General features: G+C 41.8%; 1 protein-coding gene across 2 annotated transcripts in view; it reads left to right on the forward strand.

Annotated features, from left to right (window-relative positions):
* The first annotated feature begins 1,161 nt into the window (after positions 1-1,161).
* The window catches only part of CAT (catalase), a 38,285-nt gene continuing 19,240 nt past the window's right edge, over positions 1,162-20,206 (forward strand). Inside the window, exons 1-5 of one of the 2 annotated variants that reach the window (XM_073347924.1) lie at positions 1,163-1,393; positions 11,530-11,701; positions 14,857-14,967; positions 16,354-16,484; positions 19,959-20,063. In XM_073347924.1, the coding sequence (XP_073204025.1) occupies positions 1,328-1,393; positions 11,530-11,701; positions 14,857-14,967; positions 16,354-16,484; positions 19,959-20,063 (585 nt within the window). In that variant the 5' untranslated portion in view covers positions 1,163-1,327. Of the gene's footprint in view, positions 1,394-11,529; positions 11,702-14,856; positions 14,968-16,353; positions 16,485-19,958; positions 20,064-20,206 lie in introns of both variants that reach the window. The other variant, XM_073347925.1, reaches the window with a different exon arrangement.

A 20,206-nucleotide genomic window follows, 5' to 3' on the forward strand; every position in this document is an offset into this window, starting at 1 on the left:
GGGAAAGGGGTGGAGCAGGGGCAGGGAGTGGGGCAGAGCAGGGAATTGAGCAATGAGCACCCCCAGGCAAGATGGAAAGTTAGCATCTGTCGCTCCAGCCCCGGAGTCAGCGCCTATGCAAGAACTGCATATTAACCTCTGAAGAGCCGCATGCAGCTCTGGTGCCACAGGTTGGCCACCCGTGCAGTGGTCTATCCTCTCTAGGGTACAAAAAAGATACCTCATGCTTCTAGCTACTGTTTTTTGCCTTGTAGCTCAAGTAATATAAGTCTGTGCTACAGGACTCAAAGTTCAAACATTACTGTTGATGCATGAATCCTAGGAAGTAGCATTACAGTTATATAATAGAATTTGGTTTTACCCTTTTCCCTTAAAAAAAAAAAACCCTAGGAAATTACAAAAACACAATCCTGTTAGAAATATTATTTAGATTTCAAATTCAAGCACTGGAAAATTAACAAACATAAGATTTATGACTGTTACTTTAACTCTGTCACTTGTGCATATGCTTTGCTAGTCTTTAATTAGATGATCACCGTTTTTTCAAGGTACTCCTGCCTCAGTAGGTTGCACAGAATAGCTGCACAAAGGGATGGAATTAAGACCGCACAGGCCTCTGTAAAAATGGTATGCCGAGCTTTCCAGTGTTTAGCCTGGCTCTGTGCAAATTCCAAAGCTGGTCTCTCTCACCAAAAGAAGTTGGTCCAATAAAAGAGATTACCTCACCCATCTTGTCTCTCTTCTTTTAACAGCTTTTTTGCTATGTGATAAATATATATACTCAGAGTTTCCCCTGTGTCTCCTCCTCCTTTCTAGTCCCCTTTATTTTTCAGCTCTGGAAGGTTTTGAGTAAAATAAAACAAAACAACGGAGAAGCAATAAACTATGCTGAAGTCCAACAAAATTGAGAACTAGGGTCCTCCCATTCTTTTTCCTTCTCTGACCTTTGGCAGACTTGAGACGTCGGGGGGCGGGGAATGAAATACAAGAGGGCGCCGTGCCAAGAAAATTCTTGGGAGTAAAGAACAGAGCACAACACCCATCCCCCTCCGCTCCTCGAGTCGCCCCTCACTTCATTCCCCCCCCCCTTTTGGTGATTGGCGTATTGTGAACGCAATCAGAACTCGAGATGGAGACTGTCGGGGGGCGGCTGACCAATGAGGCAGTGAGGGGCGGGCATAGCTGCAAGGCGGAGTTGTCTGTTGTTGCAGCGCTCCAGCTCTCTGGATGCGCGTCTGAGTCGAGGCTCACTGCGACCGGGGGAGCCGGGCGGCAGTAGTCTTTGATTCACGAAGCGCATCCGTCGCAGGGGTCGCCTAGTCAGGAAATGGCCGGCAGTCGGAACCACGCCAAGGACCAGCTGAAGCAATGGCAGGATCAGCGAGGCCTTCAGGTACCCCAGGGGCTTCGTGCCTCGGGTCCCCGCGGCTCAGGGAGCCCCTGAAGCGGGCCAGCGAGGGACCCGTGAGGCTGGGTCTTCTCTTTCCGAGGGGCTTCGCTCCCCGCCCGGCGCAGCCCCGCCGGCTGCCCCGAGCGCCCCCAGCCTGTGGGTTTTGCAGGCTAACGGTCACAGGGCGCGCGCCTGGGGCTGCGTCCGGAGGGGGCGGGTGGCTGAGATGGAAGCTCCCACCGTGTGGCGGCGCGAAGGGAGCAGGCGGGGAGATGGTACCTTCCACTTGGGGGGGTGCGAGGGGGTGCGAGGGTGACGACGGGGTTGGTAGGAGAGTGGAGACCACGCAGGGAGGGGTGAGGCTTGGCTGAGTCGGTGGGGAGTGCCTGCGGGAGGGGTGCTCCCCTCGGGCTCCCTGAGCTGCCGCCATGGAGAGCTGGGCAGGGGCGCTAGAGAGGATGATACTTTGCCCTTTAGCGGAGCACTTCATTTCTGCGCCAGCAGGACGTAGGCCTGATTTACTCTTAAAAATTGGATTGAGCTAGACAGGTTGCTCAGGCCTGTGACAGTTTTGCACCCCAACTGCTGTAATGGGGCTGGGTCAGCAGAAGACGCTGTACTGCCCGAGAGATGGATTAACTACAGTGACTGAAATGTCTACAGGGGGATGGTGCAACACGGTAGCACTGCTGCTGTAGTGTAGACATACCCCCGAGTCTCACAAGTCACTTCTAAGGCGGTATCTCCATTTTACAGGTGGCAAAACAGGTACAGAGAGGCTGAGCTGGGAGTAGAACCCCAGATTGCAGCCTCCTAGTCCCTTGCTGTCAATGGTAGTTTGTATTCTCTCTTGGCTAGAAAGGGATTAGAGACCTGATTTTCCAAACTACTAAGCACCCCAAAACTCCTATTGAAGTGCACTGTAGCTGTACATACTTAATATGTCTGAAAAAATCAGGATCTAGGATTCTGCTGTTATTACTTTATATAGTAAGACTTTAGACTTTGATTACCTTTGTTTTGCTTAATGGAAAACCAGAGGTTTCCATATTCCTGATTGTTTTGTCTGGCTTTAGACATAGTGGTTTATACCTCAGCTTAAGCAAAAGTATAATTGAGAGCCATATACAGGCAATAAAACAGCACTACGTCAGGTGGATGCAACAAGGAAGCTCTAGCATTTACCAGTCTTGAAAGTAGATTGTGACCACACATTATATAATGACAGGTTTCAGAGTAGCAGCCGTGTTAGTCTGTATTCGCAGAAAGAAAAGGAGTACTTGTGGCACCTTAGAGACTAACAAATTTATTTGAGCATAAGCTTTCGTGAGCTACAGCTCACTTCATTGGATGCATTGAGTACTCCTTTTCTTTCTGATAAAAGTAATATTTACATTTCGGGTGAAATTCATACTGATGAAAGAGGGGCCCACCACAAGGTGCCCTGTGCCATTTAGTAAAAAGAGGACCTTGGAATAAAAACTAAAGATGTCCTCAGTTTAGAATTTTAAAGTAACTTGTAGACAGCAACTAGTTACACTCAAAATATGTACCTTACGTTTGCTGTGTGGTTTTGGTTAATGGCAATCATAGTCTAATCTAAAGGCTAAAGTCCTTTTACTGTGAAAGGATTAAATGTTGTATTAAACTAAACTTGCAGATTAAGGATTGAGTTCAAGATAATATTCCTCTCACTTAAAAAAAAAAAAAAAAGTCAGATGGCGCTCAAATCTGCAAGTTTCCCATAGATTTCAGAAACTCATGGGAAAGTTGCAGATTTAAGCGCCGTTTGGTTGTCATTGAAAGTATTTTTTTTAAGTGAGTGGGAACAGTAGTTCGAAAACAACATTAATCCTTGACTCTGTAGAATAATAATTGTAAGGGAGTTAGCTCTGTTTTAGAAGTGTGATTATCCTATCCAGTAGCACCCTTCATTTCCTTACTAATGCACTTGAGAGTTAATATGAAAAGTCATGTGTAACTCTTTCCAGTGTGCTCTACCTCATTCAGAACGCTGATTGTTAAGTCTTATGACTTGCTTTTTATAAAAGCCTTAGCGCCCAGTCTTACGCAGTATGACCTTTGCTGCATAAAATGACAGGATAACTCAGGATTCTCAGGCTCAGTGATGCAAGTTTCCTCAAGTATCAGAGGGGTAGCCGTGTTAGACTGTATCCACACAAACAACAAGGAGTCCGATGGCACCTTAAAGACTAACAGATTTATTTGGGCATAAACTTTCGTGGGTAAAAAACTCCCACTTCTTCTGATGTTTTCAAGTTTTCTCAGTAACAGTAAGAATTGTACTTACTCTTTTTAGTAGTGATGCTCTGTATTTACAGGTGGTTCTTTGAAATTGCCATTGTGTTGCCTGTTTTGAGATGTGGCATTTATCTTTGGAATTTTCTAGAAAAAAAAAACAACACACCTCTGCTTTTTGGGTGCTGCACAAGCCTCTCTTCCCAGCAATACGCATGAGGTAGCTGAGGTTACATAAACTGAGCCTCGTTTCCCTTTCCAGTCAGATTTGAGGAGAGGAGTCAGAGTGCCCAGGTTCTGATTCTTACCAGACTTGTCTATTTTTGCTTGAGAATTTTTAAATAGTTGAATATGCTTAGGATTTTTAGCACTCTCAGGCAACATGATAGCAGTGTTCTACAAGAACAAACATGGCTGTGCCCACTCTCCCCTTTTCTGATGGAGGCCTTCAATCCAGCAAAGAGAACATTCCTGTATTAAATAGCAAGTGAAGTAGCAGACCACGCAGGTACACATATCTAAGAGCTGTCATGGAAACTTCCATGCTAACTTGCTTGGAAACCAAGGATGACTAGCTTGGAAGCAGCTAGAGCAGCAAATGATGAGGCACAAGTAAGGACTCCTTATCTCCTTCCATTTACATGGATTTGATCAAGGAGCACCAGTTTTCCCACGGCCCTCACTCCCAAATTTGTGTGCTCAGGAGAGATGAGAATCAGGAACATCTGATGTGGAAGAATCCCAAATTGCTTTTGGAACTCTAGTATAACACCCCTTCATGTCCCACTGGACTTTTCTGATGTCAGGCTGAATTATCTATGTATTCTGATCTTCTTGAAAGCCCTCTGCTTCCAGCCTACACTCAGAATATTTTTCCTCACTTACTTGCTCTTATTATCTCATCCCCACCTCACATAATCCTGGCCCTCATAATCCATAAATGGCCTACAATAAAAAAAAAAACCCTGTAGAATGAACACATAAGCAACATGCTCAAAATGCTGGTTGATATGTGTTTGTATTCCATTCTCTCACTCTTTTTTGCCTGTTTAGATTGCAAGCTCTTTGGGGCAGGGAACCTTATCTTGCTATGTGTTTTGTACACGGTGTGGCAAAATGGGCACTAATCCTAAATGGGGCCTGTAGGGTTACTGCAGTACAAACTAATACCCTCTGCCATGTGGTGGTTTTGAAGGAATGAGAATATATTCTGATTTGTTCAAAATATATGAAAGTTTAATGTTGCAGAATTTTTCACAGCTGCTACTATAGATAATTAAACTCAGAGCTGATGAACTCTTCAGGGATGGGGTCACACTCACCCAGAGAGATGCTGTAGGTTTTACATGCACAGGTCTGCTGGCTGGTAATTAGATACAATGTGGTAGAGTTTGGATGGGGAGTAATTTGTCACACTGTCTGGAGTGGCTCACAACTCTGAGTGCCAGTCTCAGATCAGACTGGCAGAAAACAGGGCACCACTCAAACTGGTGGTATAGTCTAGAATTAGATTTCACCAAGCCAGTAAGTAACAAATGTGAACTCTTGGATCAGTAGACTAGTCTTACTATGGAGTCACAGACAGTCCCTTAGGCTCTCCAACTTATCTTGCCACCTAGACAAACTGGATTTAGAGATAAAGAGGAAAAAAAAAAAAGTCACACCATATCAGGTTGCCCCCAGTCCCAAGGGACTAGCCACTTACCCAGATCAGTTGTTACTCCAGACCTTTCACCAAAGACAATGCTGGCAGTCAGTTCTGTAGTATACTAACTATAGGTTTATTAGCTAAGAAATTAGTGAGAGGTTAAAGCAGGTAAAGTAAGTGGGTCATTGTTTGTAAATCCAAATGGTGGCAGTGATAAACTGCCAGTTTCCCAAAAACGTCTTTTCAGGATACCCAGATGATCTTTGGGGGTCTCTACTTTGCATCTGCTATGCTTCCCTGTAGGAGTCCAAACAGTCAGAGATGGATCATTTCTTGGTCCATATTTCTAGCTCCTTTACACAAAAAGGAAGCTGATGGTGTCTTTACCCATGTGAGCTTTTCCTTTGATGACAGAGTGAGGAATGCATTTTGAATTTTTGACCTCCAGTCATTACACATAATGACCACTTGCTTTTAAGATATTACTACTCCTCTTTTGCATTCCCTAATGTTTCATTTGTGTTTGATGGGTTATTTAGTTACAGGGGTATATTCAATGTAAATGTTTTCTGTTATAATGTAACAGGAATTGATAAGTGAGAATAATAAAAGTAGCATTCCACTAGCTATCATGAAGTTTTTAAAACATCTGAACAATTTATATATTTATCCCTCACTTTGATCTATGCTAATATACAAGTGAATTGACCTGAATACATTCTGTGACGCTGGTCATGGTAGACGACTACTATTGACTTTACAAAACATATTAGCCAAAGCAAAGTATTGTGTCTTTAAAATATTCATCAAGGGAATTCAGAATTTTGGATAGGTACCCTTTTACTTGGAGTTTTCAGATAAATATATATAACACCTCCCCACCCCCCCCAGTTCCCCAGACTCTGAACACTTTGATGCTCTTCAGGGCTTGGATTATTTACATTGTTCCAGTTATTGACAAGTCTGATTGTACTTCTTCAGCTGCAAGAAGGCTGAAGACATCAAAGATCTGTGGACCTTGCTACTAGAAGAAATGACCTGTTCAGGAAAGCATGGATAAACGTTCCTGTTAAACAGAACACATCCCACTTAAAACTAAAGAACAAACCCAGCCTCTGATCTGTGAAATGAATAAAGAAAAGCTTAGGAGTACTTGTGGCACCTTAGAGACTAACCAATTTATTAGCGCATAAGCTTTCGTGAGCTACAGCTCACTTCCTCAGATGCTTATCGTGGAAACTGCAGCAGGCTTTATATATACACAGAGAATATGAAACAATACCTCCTCCCACCCCACTGTCCTGCTGGTAATAGCTTATCTAAAGTGATCATCAGGTGAGCCATTTCCAGCACAAATCCAGGTTTTCTCACCCTCCACCCCCCCACACAAATTCACTCTCCTGCTGGTGATAGCCCATCCAAAGTGACAACTCTTTCCACAATGTGCATGACAATCAAGTTGGGCTATTTCCTGCACAAATCCAGGTTAACTCACTCTCCTGCTGGTAATAGCTCATCCAAACTGACCACTCTTCAAGTTTAAATCCAAGTTAAACCAGAACATCTGGGGGGGGGGGGGGGAGGTAGGAAAAAACAAGAGGAAACAGGCTACCTTGCATAATGACTTAGCCACTCCCAGTCTCTATTTAAGCCTAAATTAATAGTATCCAATTTGCAAATGAATTCCAATTCAGCAGTTTCTCGCTAGAGTCTGGATTTGAAGTTTTTTTGTTTTAAGATAGCGACCTTCATGTCTGTGATTGCGTGACCAGAGAGATTGAAGTGTTCTCCGACTGGTTTATGAATGTTATAATTCTTGACATCTGATTTGTGTCCATTTATTCTTTTACGTAGAGACTGTCCAGTTTGACCAATGTACATGGCAGAGGGGCATTGCTGGCACATGATGGCATATATCACATTGGTGGATGTGCAGGTGAACGAGCCTCTGATAGTGTGGCTGATGTTATTAGGCCCTGTGATGGTGTCCCCTGAATAGATATGTGGGCACAATTGGCAACGGGCTTTGTTGCAAGGACTTCTACATAGAGTGCTTCCGCCGACGTGCACGGGCTGAAATTGTGGAAAAGCAGCATCACTTGCCCCATAACCTCAGCCATGCGGAACGCAATGCCATCCACAGCCTCAGAAACAACTCTGACATCATAATCAAAAAGGCTGATAAAGGAGGTGCTGTTGTCATCATGAATAGGTCGGAATATGAACAAGAGGCTGCTCGGCAGCTCTCCAACACGAGTTTCTACAAGCCATTACCCTCTGATCCCACTGAGAGTTACCAAAAGCAACTACAGCATTTGCTCAAGAAACTTCCTGAAAAAGCACAAGATCAAATCCGCACAGACACACCCCTGGAACCCCGACCTGGGATATTCTATCTACTACCCAAGATCCATAAACCTGGAAATCCTGGGCGCCCCATCATCTCAGGCATTGGCACCCTGACAGCAGGATTGTCTGGCTATGTAGACTCCCTCCTCAGGCCCTACGCTACCAGCACTCCCAGCTACCTTCGAGACACCACTGACTTCCTGAGGAAACTTCAATCCATCGGTGATCTTCCTGATAACACCATCCTGGCCACTATGGATGTAGAAGCCCTCTACACCAACATTCCACACAAAGATGGACTACAAGCCGTCAAGAACACTATCCCCGATACTGTCACGGCTAACCTGGTAGCTGAACTTTGTGACTTTGTCCTTACCCATAACTACTTCACATTTGGGGACAATGTATACCTTCAGATCAGCGGCACTGCTATGGGTACCCGCATGGCCCCACAGTATGCCAACATTTCTATGACTGATTTAGAACAACGCTTCCTCAGCTCTCGTCCCCTAAAGCCCCTACTCTACTTGCGCTATATTGATGACATCTTCATCATCTGGACCCATGGAAAAGAAGCCCTTGAGGAATTCCACCATGATTTCAACAATTTCCATCCCACCACCAACCTCAGCCTGGTCCAGTCCACACAAGAGATCTACAGTGCTAATAAACAATGGTCACATAAACACCACCCTATACCGGAAACCTACTGACCGCTATTCCTACCTGCATGCCTCCAGCTTTCACCCTGACCACACCACACGATCCATCGTCTACAGCCAAGCTCTGCGATACAACCGCATTTGCTCCAACCCCTCAGAAAGAGACAAACACCTACAAGATCTCTGTCAAGCTTTCTTACAACTACAATACCCACCTGCAGAAGTAAAGAAACAGATTGATAGAGCCAGAAGAGTTCCCAGAAGTTACCTACTACAGGACAGGCCTAACAAAGAAAATAACAGAACGCCACTAGCCGTCACCTTCAGCCCCCAACTAAAACCCCTCCAACGCATTATTAAGGATCTACAACCTATCCTAAAGGATGACCCAACACTGTCACAAATCTTGGGAGACAGGCCAGTCCTTGCCTACAGACAGCCCCGCAACCTGAAGCAAATACTCACCAACAACCACATACCACACAACAGAACCACTAACCCAGGAACTTATCCTTGCAACAAAGCCCGTTGCCAATTGTGCCCACATATCTATTCAGGGGACACCATCACAGGGCCTAATAACATCAGCCACACTATCAGAGGCTCGTTCACCTGCACATCCACCAATGTGATATATGCCATCATGTGCCAGCAATGCCCCTCTGCCATGTACATTGGTCAAACTGGACAGTCTCTACGTAAAAGAATAAATGGACACAAATCAGATGTCAAGAATTATAACATTCATAAACCAGTCGGAGAACACTTCAATCTGGTCACGCAATCACAGACATGAAGGTCGCTATCTTAAAACAAAAAAACTTCAAATCCAGACTCCAGCGAGAAACTGCTGAATTGGAATTCATTTGCAAATTGGATACTATTAATTTAGGCTTAAATAGAGACTGGGAGTGGCTAAGTCATTATGCAAGGTAGCCTGTTTCCTCTTGTTTTTTCCTACCTCCCCCCCCCCCCAGATGTTCTGGTTTAACTTGGATTTAAACTTGAAGAGTGGTCAGTTTGGATGAGCTATTACCAGCAGGAGAGTGAGTTTGTGTGTGTATGGGGGTGGGGGGGATGTGAGAAAACCTGGATTTGTGCAGGAAATAGCCCAACTTGATTGTCATGCACATTGTGGAAAGAGTTGTCACTTTGGATGGGCTATCACCAGCAGGAGAGTGAATTTGTGTGGGGGGGTGGAGGGTGAGAAAACCTGGATTTGTGCTGGAAATGGCCCACCTGATGATCACTTTAGATAAGCTATTACCAGCAGGACAGTGGGGTGGGAGGAGGTATTGTTTCATATTCTCTGTGTATATATAAAGCCTGCTGCAGTTTCCACGATATGCATCTGAGGAAGTGAGCTGTAGCTCACGAAAGCTTATGCTCAAATAAATTGGTTAGTCTCTAAGGTGCCACAAGTACTCCTTTTCTTTTTGCGAATACAGACTAACACGGCTGTTACTCTGAAAAGAAAAGCTTGTTTCTGTGCATACACAAGTATTACGTTTTTCAAGATAGACAAAGATGTAAAACACCTAGGTATATGGGGCCAACCTTCAGAACTTAACTATTCTAGAGCTAAATGCCATTTTATCAGAAGAGCAGCACAATCTCTTACAGAAGCAAACAAATGCCTTTAAATAAGCAATAAAGGCCCTTCAAATAGCATTTAGTGTATCAAACTTAACTTTTTAAGGTTAATCCATGTAGAGTAAATTTATGAGTGTTGCTCTAAAACATGCCAAAAAATCCCATCAAGAAAATATTCAGACTGCCCCACTCTACCATACATGAAATGACTGTATTTGTGGTATGAGGAAGAATTAAATTAATTTTAGATTTGGCTTTCAAATTTCTTCCATGGTTAGACTAGTCAATGAAGCTGTGAGAGTAGAAAAGTCACTCAGTTTAAAAAGTTGCAGCAGGTGCTGTAAGTATTAATACAGTTTAGTGTGATCTGCAGAGTGATCGAGGAAAAAAAAAACATTCATATGCAGTTATACAAAAGGCGCATGTCCTCAAAGTAGTGGATTTGTGGTAGCTATTAAAATAATAAAATAGTCTGGCTGGTTTTACGTGTACAGGGAGAGTCCATTAAGGATTTAAAGATTGTTCTGATCTTGTTGCCTCTCTTCTGCCTGGCTTCCTACATATTCATTGTAGTGCAGAAACCACATCTTTAGACGCTTCCACTTCTCTCAGACTGCCTAAGCTAGCAAAATAAGCTTGATTGCTTTTGCTATAGTAGTCATGATCACACTCTGTAGCGATAGATGTTTAACTTAATTGACTGTCCACTCCAATGGACCAGCTGTTTCACTTTGAGGGCACAGAGAGGCTGTTGGACACTGTCAGACACTGCTTACATTGTCAGGGCTGATGGCATTTCAGTGCCTGACTTGCAGAAGTGTGTTCTGAATTACTTGTTTCATAATGAGGCTGGAAGAGTAGACTTTTAACTAAGTTCTGTTTCCCTAAAAATTAACTATTAAGAGGGCTCTCATTCCAATATAGTACAAATGTATTTTTGACTTTTAGAGTGAGGCATGAGAGCTTAGCAAGCAATTCTGAAGTAACATTTCAGCAGAGTTCCTAAATTTTGAATGACTTGGGAAAAAAAAGCTACTAAAGTTATTAACAGTCTTTAAAGCAAAGCATATTAGGAGAGTGAGAGGGGTGCAGAACATTTACCATTACTCCAAGTATTTTAGTGATTAAATTCTTAAACATAAGTTTGAAAACCAAACCACCTGCTTATTTTGCAAGTTACAGTGTAAAAAAAAATGTGAACTTTAAAAAAGTTACTAGTTATTTAAGTCCAGTAGCATTAAACTCTTGAAAGTTAGTATGTTGTCTTATCTCCTTCTTAATGCTTGTTCTTTCAGTTACTGAAGTCCAAAAACTATATTCAATAAGTAGTATGCCTTGTAGTATTTTTCCAGTTTTATACAACTATCCATCAAATTTTAATGTTAACGCAGGGTTTTGTTTTTTACATTTAAAATTATGTATACCCTCACAGTAACCATTATGATTAAATCATCTTTGATGCAGGAAGCAGTTTTTCCTGTAGCTTCAGGAGTCGTACTATTCTACAAGTCTATACGATTAGAGTTATTTTCACTGAATTCTACTTGATTAACCATAAAGGTATGGAAGTTTATTTTACTTTTTCCGTTGTAGTAACTTGATTTCTTAAAAATCATTTTTGCATTTAGAAGCCAGATGCCTTGACCACTGGAGCCGGGATCCCAGTAGGCGATAAACTTAACATCATGACAGTAGGGCCACGTGGCCCTCTTCTTGTTCAGGATGTTGTTTTCACTGATGAGATGGCTCATTTTGACAGAGAGAGGATTCCTGAGAGAGTTGTGCATGCCAAAGGAGCAGGTGGGTTTAAAAGGCATGTGTTCCTTAGCTGCCTAAAAGTCTGCTAGAGAATGCCAGTGAATTAATATTGCAATCAAGATTGTGTAATGAGGCAGATAAAGGCATGATGTATGAAATTGATATTAGGCCAAATCCTGTTGGGGGCCGGGGGGGTGGTCTGTGAACTCCAGCTAGAGAAAACAAAGAAAAGCGTTTAGTTTTTTTCCCACATTTGACATAGAGATAAATAACTGTGGAAGCAAAGTAGCTTACCATCTAAGAAAAGTCCTGCAGGGACCTGCAAAACACTTTTGTGTTATATTTTCTCTTTTCAGAGGACTTAAGAACCTGACAGCAATTTGGTGTCTATACTTAGTTATTTAAAGTAAGAGGAGTAAAGACATCTGTTTTACAATTTATCAAAATTGTCTGTCCTGGAATAAAGCCTTAATTACTAGATCTAGTGTTTACCTAGGGAATGATTAGATGTTAGTACTTCTACAAAAAGAAAAGGAGTACTTGTGGCACCTTAGAGACTAACCAATTTATTTGAGCATAAGCTTCTACAGTTTACTAAAGCAGATAAATGCCAGTTCAATTACCCTTTAGGGCAGTGTTTCTCATTCTTTTGTACTGATGGCCCCTTTAACATAGCAAGCCTCTGAGTGTAACCCTCCCGCCCCCATCAATTAAAAACACCTTTTTAGGTATTTAACACTATTATTAATGCTGGAGGCAAAGCAGGGTTTGGGATGGAGGCTGACAGCTCTCAACCCCCCATGTAATAACCTCACAACCCCCTGACGGGTCCCAACCCCCAGTTTGAGAACCCCTCCTTTAGGACAGCCTATTAAAAAAAAATCCGTAACTTCATATCTGAATAAACTTTTACTAGCAACAGTAAAAAAAAGTGTTGTTCTTCACTTCTTTTTAGATGAACTATTTATATCATCTATACTTTAATAAGACTTTTATATTTAAAATGAGTAATCAAGTTGCCACATATAAAAGGAGAGAAACTAGCAAAAACTGTAGTTAGACTCTTTCATGGCTTGTTTTTGAATAAGGTTTCATGATCAAAATAGCACTGATTACTTATTTCTAATATCAGTTTGAGAATTTGGATTCTGTTTTCATGATGTAACATGCTATTTTTGTTAGTTTCATATGGGTTTATGGCATTAACTTGAAGGATTAGTGAGTTTTCAAGGTTCATAAAAATAAGAAAGTATCCAGTTTTAGTGAACTACATAGAAAGTTTCATTAAGTAACACTCAACTTTCAGTGCATGCAAATGAAAACCTATAAAGGAGTACTCACCTATGTCTAAGATCTCTTTCTCCAAGCAGTACCTGCCCAGATTGATGCTTTTGTTTCAAGCTGAGGTTTATTCACCCCCCAAGTTAATTTTATGAGCGTTAACGCCTTGTTAACTTGTTTTGCTAATTGGAAATCAGAAATAATGCCCCTCCTCCCCACATCCTTTTCCCATCAACTACAAGTGCCTCCCTCAAACCGGTAGGTAAGAGTTTAACAACACTAACATACAGAGTGTTGCCAAAGGCAATAAGCATATTGGCCTAGATCTTCATAGGTATTTAGGTTCCTAACTTCCATTGATTTCAATACCTTTTGAGCTTCTGGTTCTGATTCTTTTCATTCAGTACAAATATATTCATAAGTATGTATACACTTTACTTACACGGCATGTCTGAATCCTTAGGATCATAGCTGCTAGCTATGCCATACCACCTACAGCTGCAAACTATTAGGTGGTGAGCATTTAGTAATTAGCCCCCTCTAATTTATAATCCCTAATTTTTGTGTTTTTTTTGCTGTAAAAGCCACAGTATTAGCACTATTAGAATATGAGAGAAATTATACAGCACCAGAAAAAGAGGAGAAAAGTCATCAACCCCAAAGAACAAGATCCACATTTCCACCAAGCCAGGTGAATTATGAGTGTATAATTAAGAATTTATAAAAGAAAATTCCCTCTGAAGACTTTTTCCCTTTATGCTAACTGTTAGTTACCCTTTATCATTGCTTCATAGGTAATATGATGTCACCACTTAACTAAACAAATGTGGTATTACAGAAACTGTAGATAGCTACAGGCTATGTTTCTTCATAAAATGAGACTCTGCCTTTCCCATGACAGGAATTTTGCTCTTGTGTAGAGGACTTCACCAGTCAAATTACAGTTAAGAATTTTAGAGAGGGGAAAATTAAAACTTACTGTGTGGGATCTCCCACTTCCTAAATGAGATGATTACATCTTTTTGCCTTTACATGAGGTCTTTGGTGGAACGGATGTCCTCATAGGTAGGTACACCTACTCATCTGCTGGTAACATGGCACACTGCAACAACTTCCATCAGCTGTTTCTCCTCTATTTCCTATCAGACTCTGTGGAGGTGTCTCAAGTTATCAAGGCTGCAGAATACTAAACAAATACCTTAGTTACCTGCCTGTATTATGAGATAGTGTACAATCTGCAAATATAAAAACATATCCAATGTACTGTATATACACAAACGGCAAAATACCTTTAAAATACCACTCACGTTGAATACTAAGTCAAACTTAGACTTCTAGGCTATGATTTATTTTATGCTAAGGAAGTCTTGATAGCCATGTGATGCTCTGTTGTGGTTCTGGGATGGATGGCCTGCAGAAACCTCTGTTGCTCACAGCAGCATGCCAACCTAGGTGTAGTTGTACTGGGCACTGATGTTCTCTATAAAATGCTGTATGTTAAGTTTTGTGAAGTTTGGCGTGCTCCATATCTCTGCTCAATGTTCTCTTATGCAGGAAACTGAGTTTCGTGATCCTAGGATGCAAACAATCTAATTGGAATATGTAGTTTCAGAGCCCAGCAAACACAGATACAGCGAGCAACAATTTCATTTCATTTGAAAGAGGGAAGGCTACAAAAAAGCAAGAGTATCAAGAGGCAGAGAGGGGTAGAGGAAAGAAGTTAGCAGAGTGGTGGCTTGAGGTGGAAGAGAATGTTGTTGAGTTTTCTCCAATTGCCATAAATATTTCTCCCGTTGCCCTTCTCCAATATCTAGTACTTTGGTTGTGCCCCCTGATATTAGCGAAAGTCATGTCACCTCTGTGGTTCACAGTTCATCTAATCACATATAAAAGTAATTTTGTTTTGTTTTTTTCAGGCGCTTTTGGCTATTTTGAAGTGACACATGATATCACCAAATATTGTAAGGCGAAGGTATTTGAGCACATTGGAAAAAGAACACCAATAGCCATTCGATTCTCCACTGTTGGTAAGGTGGTGTAATTAATGTGTGCCTTTTATATAACACGTGTATAGAATCGCTAGTGTAACACAGTTCCACAAAGTATAAAATTTCATGTTCTTTTGACCACTTCACCTGCCCTTTGCCCTTACTCCTCTCCCCTAGATTTATTCTAAAATCTTGAGTAGTGTTAAGCAGCTGCCATTTCATGTAACATCAGTCTACCGGAGACATTTTTCCTCCCAAGTGTGAGAAGAAGTATGGTCTTCGCAGGAGACTTTGGTTTTATTCCTTGCTCTGCTATAGGCTTTCTTTATGAATGTGGGCAGGCCATGATTAACGCCTTTCTGCCTTGGTCCTCCATGAGAATAATTATCCCTCTTTTTCATTCTTACTTGGCAGCAATGTTGTAAGGATAAATTCATTAATGTAAATATTATGGGAAAGAGGATCATAAAAAAAACAGCTTTCTGTAAAATAAAATAAAATAAACTAGCCTTTCCCAAATCCTAAGATGGGTAAGTTACAGCTTTTTACGAATGACTTCAAGTGCCAATATCTTGTACATTATATGACTGAAAATGTGAACTTCTTTTATGCCATTAGAAAGTGGGAGGTTCTAAAGTTACCATAGCTATTTATATTTTGCAATACTTTTATAGTTACAACTTTTTGGGTCCTTTGTGATAGTTCTAAAATCTTCAAGATGGTCAAATCAGGATTCTTGAATCTTCTGAAACAAAGTAAAGAGTCTATATATCTTAGTAACCCTGGAGATTTGCTTGTGTGGGTCAAAACTCTGGCAGCCGAACAATGCTTATTTGCTATGAGGGTTTGGAGAGGCAACTGGAGTTACTGACACAGAGCATGTACTAAAATAGGCTGCTGAACTTTTTCTGCACTGCTTATGTGGGTTTTCTCCTGTCTGTATAGCAATCTTAGGGCTTGCCTATGCGTGGACACTCAGGAAATTTTATGATGATTTAACTAGTGGTGTGATGGTAAGGCGTATTAGTTAAAGCGTATTAAATTGCTGTGTAGACATACTTTTTCAGAAGTAAGGTGGATTAGTTAGGAAAGCCAGTCTATATGTAAGGAATTCTGGTGTAAAAACTTCTAATAGGTCAGGTTGGTATAACTTACTCAGTGGCACAAGAGTTGTCCATGGAACTGCAGATGCATTGCTCGCTCTGTCTACAATTCAGGCCCAATGTGTTACAAGCATTCAGGTTCCTGAAATAGTGGGGCAAATATACTAAAATTCTCCAGTGTGGATAAGGTTTAAAAAGAAACAATAATGGTTGTGGGCCTCTACTTCTCTGTCTGCTTATGTTAAATATAAGGTTGTGTGATTTCTCTCTCCCCCCCCCCCACCACCATTTTGACACTTTCACATATACACGTTTCTTCTAGCTGGAGAGTCTGGTTCGGCTGACACAGTTCGTGACCCTCGAGGCTTTGCAATGAAATTCTACACAGAAGAGGGTAACTGGGATCTTGTAGGCAACAACACTCCCATCTTCTTCATCCGTGATGCCATGCTGGTGAGTGAGACCATGGGTGTAGGTGGTTTCAGCAGGTGAGATAAAGACGTCCCAAGGATTTGTACAAGTGGTGAAGAAAGGGTAATGAGAAGCATAAAATACAGATTGGCACTGAAAACTTATTTTACCCTGATAGTTCAGTATAGATCTGGAATTTTTTGACTGAAAATGAAGCTACTTTGAGAAATAATTATGCTTATTTGCATTTAAAGAAACAATCTGTGTAACGTCTGAATGGCTAGTAAATAGGTTTAGTATTTAATACATGTTTGTATTTTTACCTTTTGTATGATCAGTATTACTAGTCTGCGAGTCAAAATGGCTAAGGTATTTTCTAGCTGTCATTTTGAATTCAGAGCATTTAAATTTTTTTTTCACTTTTAAAAAGTTCCTGTAACCCTTTTAAATGTTGAAACAGCAATTTAGACATTGCTCATTACACATTTAAAAGACTATCCCCTTACCAAATAACAAAAATGGATAATGAGTAAAGTAGTTACATTTACATTAAAACTGGAGTATCTTTTATAAAATGTAGGCCTATTTTGAATGAGAGGGCAGGATTATTATCTCTTTCAAATTTAGTTAAGACATTAGAGATAGTTGCCTACCGTAGTTCACTCAGTCAGGGCCAAATTTGGCAGTCTTTAATTGTGCAGAACTCCAATTTAGTTCAATGGAAGTCTTGCTTAAGTTAGAACCATAGAATTTGGTCCAATGTAAGTTTGTCCCTTCCTGTCTTAAGTGCTTTTTTGTGTGTGCCAGTGTGCATCCCAATATAGGGTTGCATGCACCTCATGCCCATGAGACTAGGGGACATGTATGTGCCCTGTGTCTCCTTCTGTGTTCATATAAAGGCATAAAAAGATCTGACAACCAATCCCCTGGTTCTTTGCTCAAGTTAAACTCCTTAATATTTTGAAAAATCTTTGTAATTATGGATGATCTTCTGTTTTGACTTGTTTGGTCAGACACCCTTCTATATGCTCCCACACTATACAGCATTTCTGTAATGGTAAACTCAAAACCTGAAGGCGTCAAGTCCTATCTATACTGTGATGGGCTAATTATCTTTAAGGACAGGCACAATAGGTGCTTCTTCCATCTTGGAAAATCTCATATTCTGAGAAGATGCTTGGTATGCTTATCCTGCTCCTCAAGGACTTTTTAGTTGTGAAGCTGTATCGCCACCTTCTAGAGCAGTCCATAAAGGTCTCATCAGATCGAGAGGAAAGGAGTTCCAAAATCCTCCTTAATAGACAATCCTGCATCATCTAGCATCCCATTGAAGACAAGTGACTCTTAAGAATATTATGGAGAAGTCAGCACCAAAGAGAGACCTGGTGACGCCATTGGCACCAGGACCAAAGCAGACACCAACACCTCAGGCATAGAAGTTGTGCACTGAAAGGAGTCTCCTGCTTTGGTGATTGGAACAACCGAAGAAGGTCAGTGTCCTCCCACAAGGACTGGTAAAGCAAAACATTTCTTGATAAGTTCTCCAAACCCACAGCATCAAGGGCTGGGGAGAAGACTTCAATGCATCAGATTACCAGCATTGATCTCAGTGCCAAAGGTGCTCCCAGGGGCATTGACCCCAGCCTTGTGGGAGAAGGCTTGGGTTGAACCAGGTCCATCCCGGTGCCAAGATATCCACTGCCACCGGTACCAAAAGTACCTTATTCATTGGTGCCGCTCCCCGAGGAGGTCTACTTACTCCTTACAATCACTGGGACATGCTTTTTTCCCTGTCATCATACAGGGAACCATCCCTTTTGAAGTCTGCAGGTGTCATCACTGAGAGATCTGTGGACTTCTACAGACCCCAACCACTAGCAGCACTCCAAGATTGGAATTGGTCCAGTTACCTGTACACATATGGGATGCCACCATGGGACTAAGTTCACAGACACTGAGAAATCTGTATTGAGGGAGAGTTTTTTGCTCCAGCATCTTCCCTGGCTGGATTGCCAACACTGGAATATCAAGAGGAGTGGTATCCAGGGGCACAATATCAACACCCTGTCTTGCCTCCTAAGGATCTTTCCACATCATTGCCAGATGAAGTGATATGCTTGGCACTGGTACTGGAAGACTTCAGAGCTGTCGAGGAGCTTCTTGTGTGGATTGCTAAGACTCTAGAGAGCAAGACTTCAGTCATCTCAGAAAAGCACCACAAACTATTCAACATCCTATCAGCTTCTGGTCCTTGCAGAATCATCCTCCCCATTAATGAAGGACTACTATACCCAGTGAAATCTCTGTGGCAGATGCCGGTCGTTACATCACCACCAGCAAAACATGTTGAGAAGAGGTACCAGGTCCCCTTTGTGGGGTTTGAGTACTTTTACACCAGAACACTGGCTCCTTTAGTTATTTCAACTATACTTAAAAAGTCAAAGTCAAATGAGTACACAAAGGACAAAGACTCCAAATGCTTAAACCTGTCTGGGAGGAAATCCTACTCATCAGCATTGCTACTGCTACAGCTGTAGGTGGCTTACGTCCGGCCCTGTTGGCTAAGTACGACTTTCTGACATGGGACAGGGTGACACCCTTCCTTGCCAAGCTCCCTCATGATAACATAGAGGAATTCAAAGTCACAATAAAATGATAGTTTTAACTGGCATTTGTTCTAGCCTGCAATCAAACCCAAAATGCCTTATGAAATGTCTGTTGGAAACCTGCTTGGTTCTCTGCCAGCTTCCCTGCCAAGCTGCTGAAGAAACTGGGCTTTCAGGGTCCACGGCTCCAGAGCAGTTCAGCCCTCTGGACTGCCCCAAGGTTTCCCAGATCTGTGACTCCAGGAAAACCTTAATATGCCAGGGTTTCCAGGCTCCCTGCCATGGAGCTGTGATGTTGAAAACCTTGGAAGCCCTAGCTCTAACTGGGGTTTGGCTCCTGGTTCCTCAAGATGGCACTGGAAATCTTGACAACCCCAGCTTGAGCTCCCAGGGTTTGCAGCTCTAGGGCAGCCCCACTGTACAGACTTTTCCGGGCTGAGGACCCTAGAGCTTCCAGACCCCTTGACCAGCTGGCTCATCGTACTGCTGATTCTTGTTCATATAAATACTTTACCAGTTCAAGTTTGAGGGTGAAATTAACACAATGGTTTTGTTGGTAGTATCTGGATAAAGCTGAAAACTCCTCAATGCTCTGTTTTCCTTTTGTTACAGCTTTTCCTACCTCTGACTCTGACCTGTCACTCCTAATACCATTTTGAAGTGCTGATGATTTCATACTTGCCCCATAGTAGCTTAAAACATATTTTTTAAGTCAAGAGCCATGTACCACTTGTTGTGGCTGAAGTAGGTTATATATGTCCAGATACTTTGATCTGTTTTCTTGAAATGCCAGTAGTATGCAAAGAGACCCTGGGCATAATTGTAGAGAACTTTTGTCAGTTCTTGCAATATCTTCAAACTTTTAATTCCATTAAATTCATCTTAATTTTGTTTGTTTGTTTGAAATTAGTTTCCATCCTTTATACATAGCCAAAAGAGGAACCCTCAGACTCATCTGAAGGATCCAGACATGGTGTGGGACTTCTGGAGCCTTCGTCCTGAATCTCTGCACCAGGTGGGAGCTTATTGCCTTTTGAACTCAACTTATTCTTCCATGAACAGGGAACTCGCATATTAAATCATTGGGTTTTCTTATTTTCGGTGGGTTTTTTTTTTAAATATTTCAGTTTCTTGGACAGTCTGGGAATTTTTATTATC

This window comes from Lepidochelys kempii, chromosome 6, assembly GCF_965140265.1.
Source record: "Lepidochelys kempii isolate rLepKem1 chromosome 6, rLepKem1.hap2, whole genome shotgun sequence".
In the NCBI taxonomy this organism is placed as follows: domain Eukaryota; kingdom Metazoa; phylum Chordata; order Testudines; family Cheloniidae; genus Lepidochelys; species Lepidochelys kempii.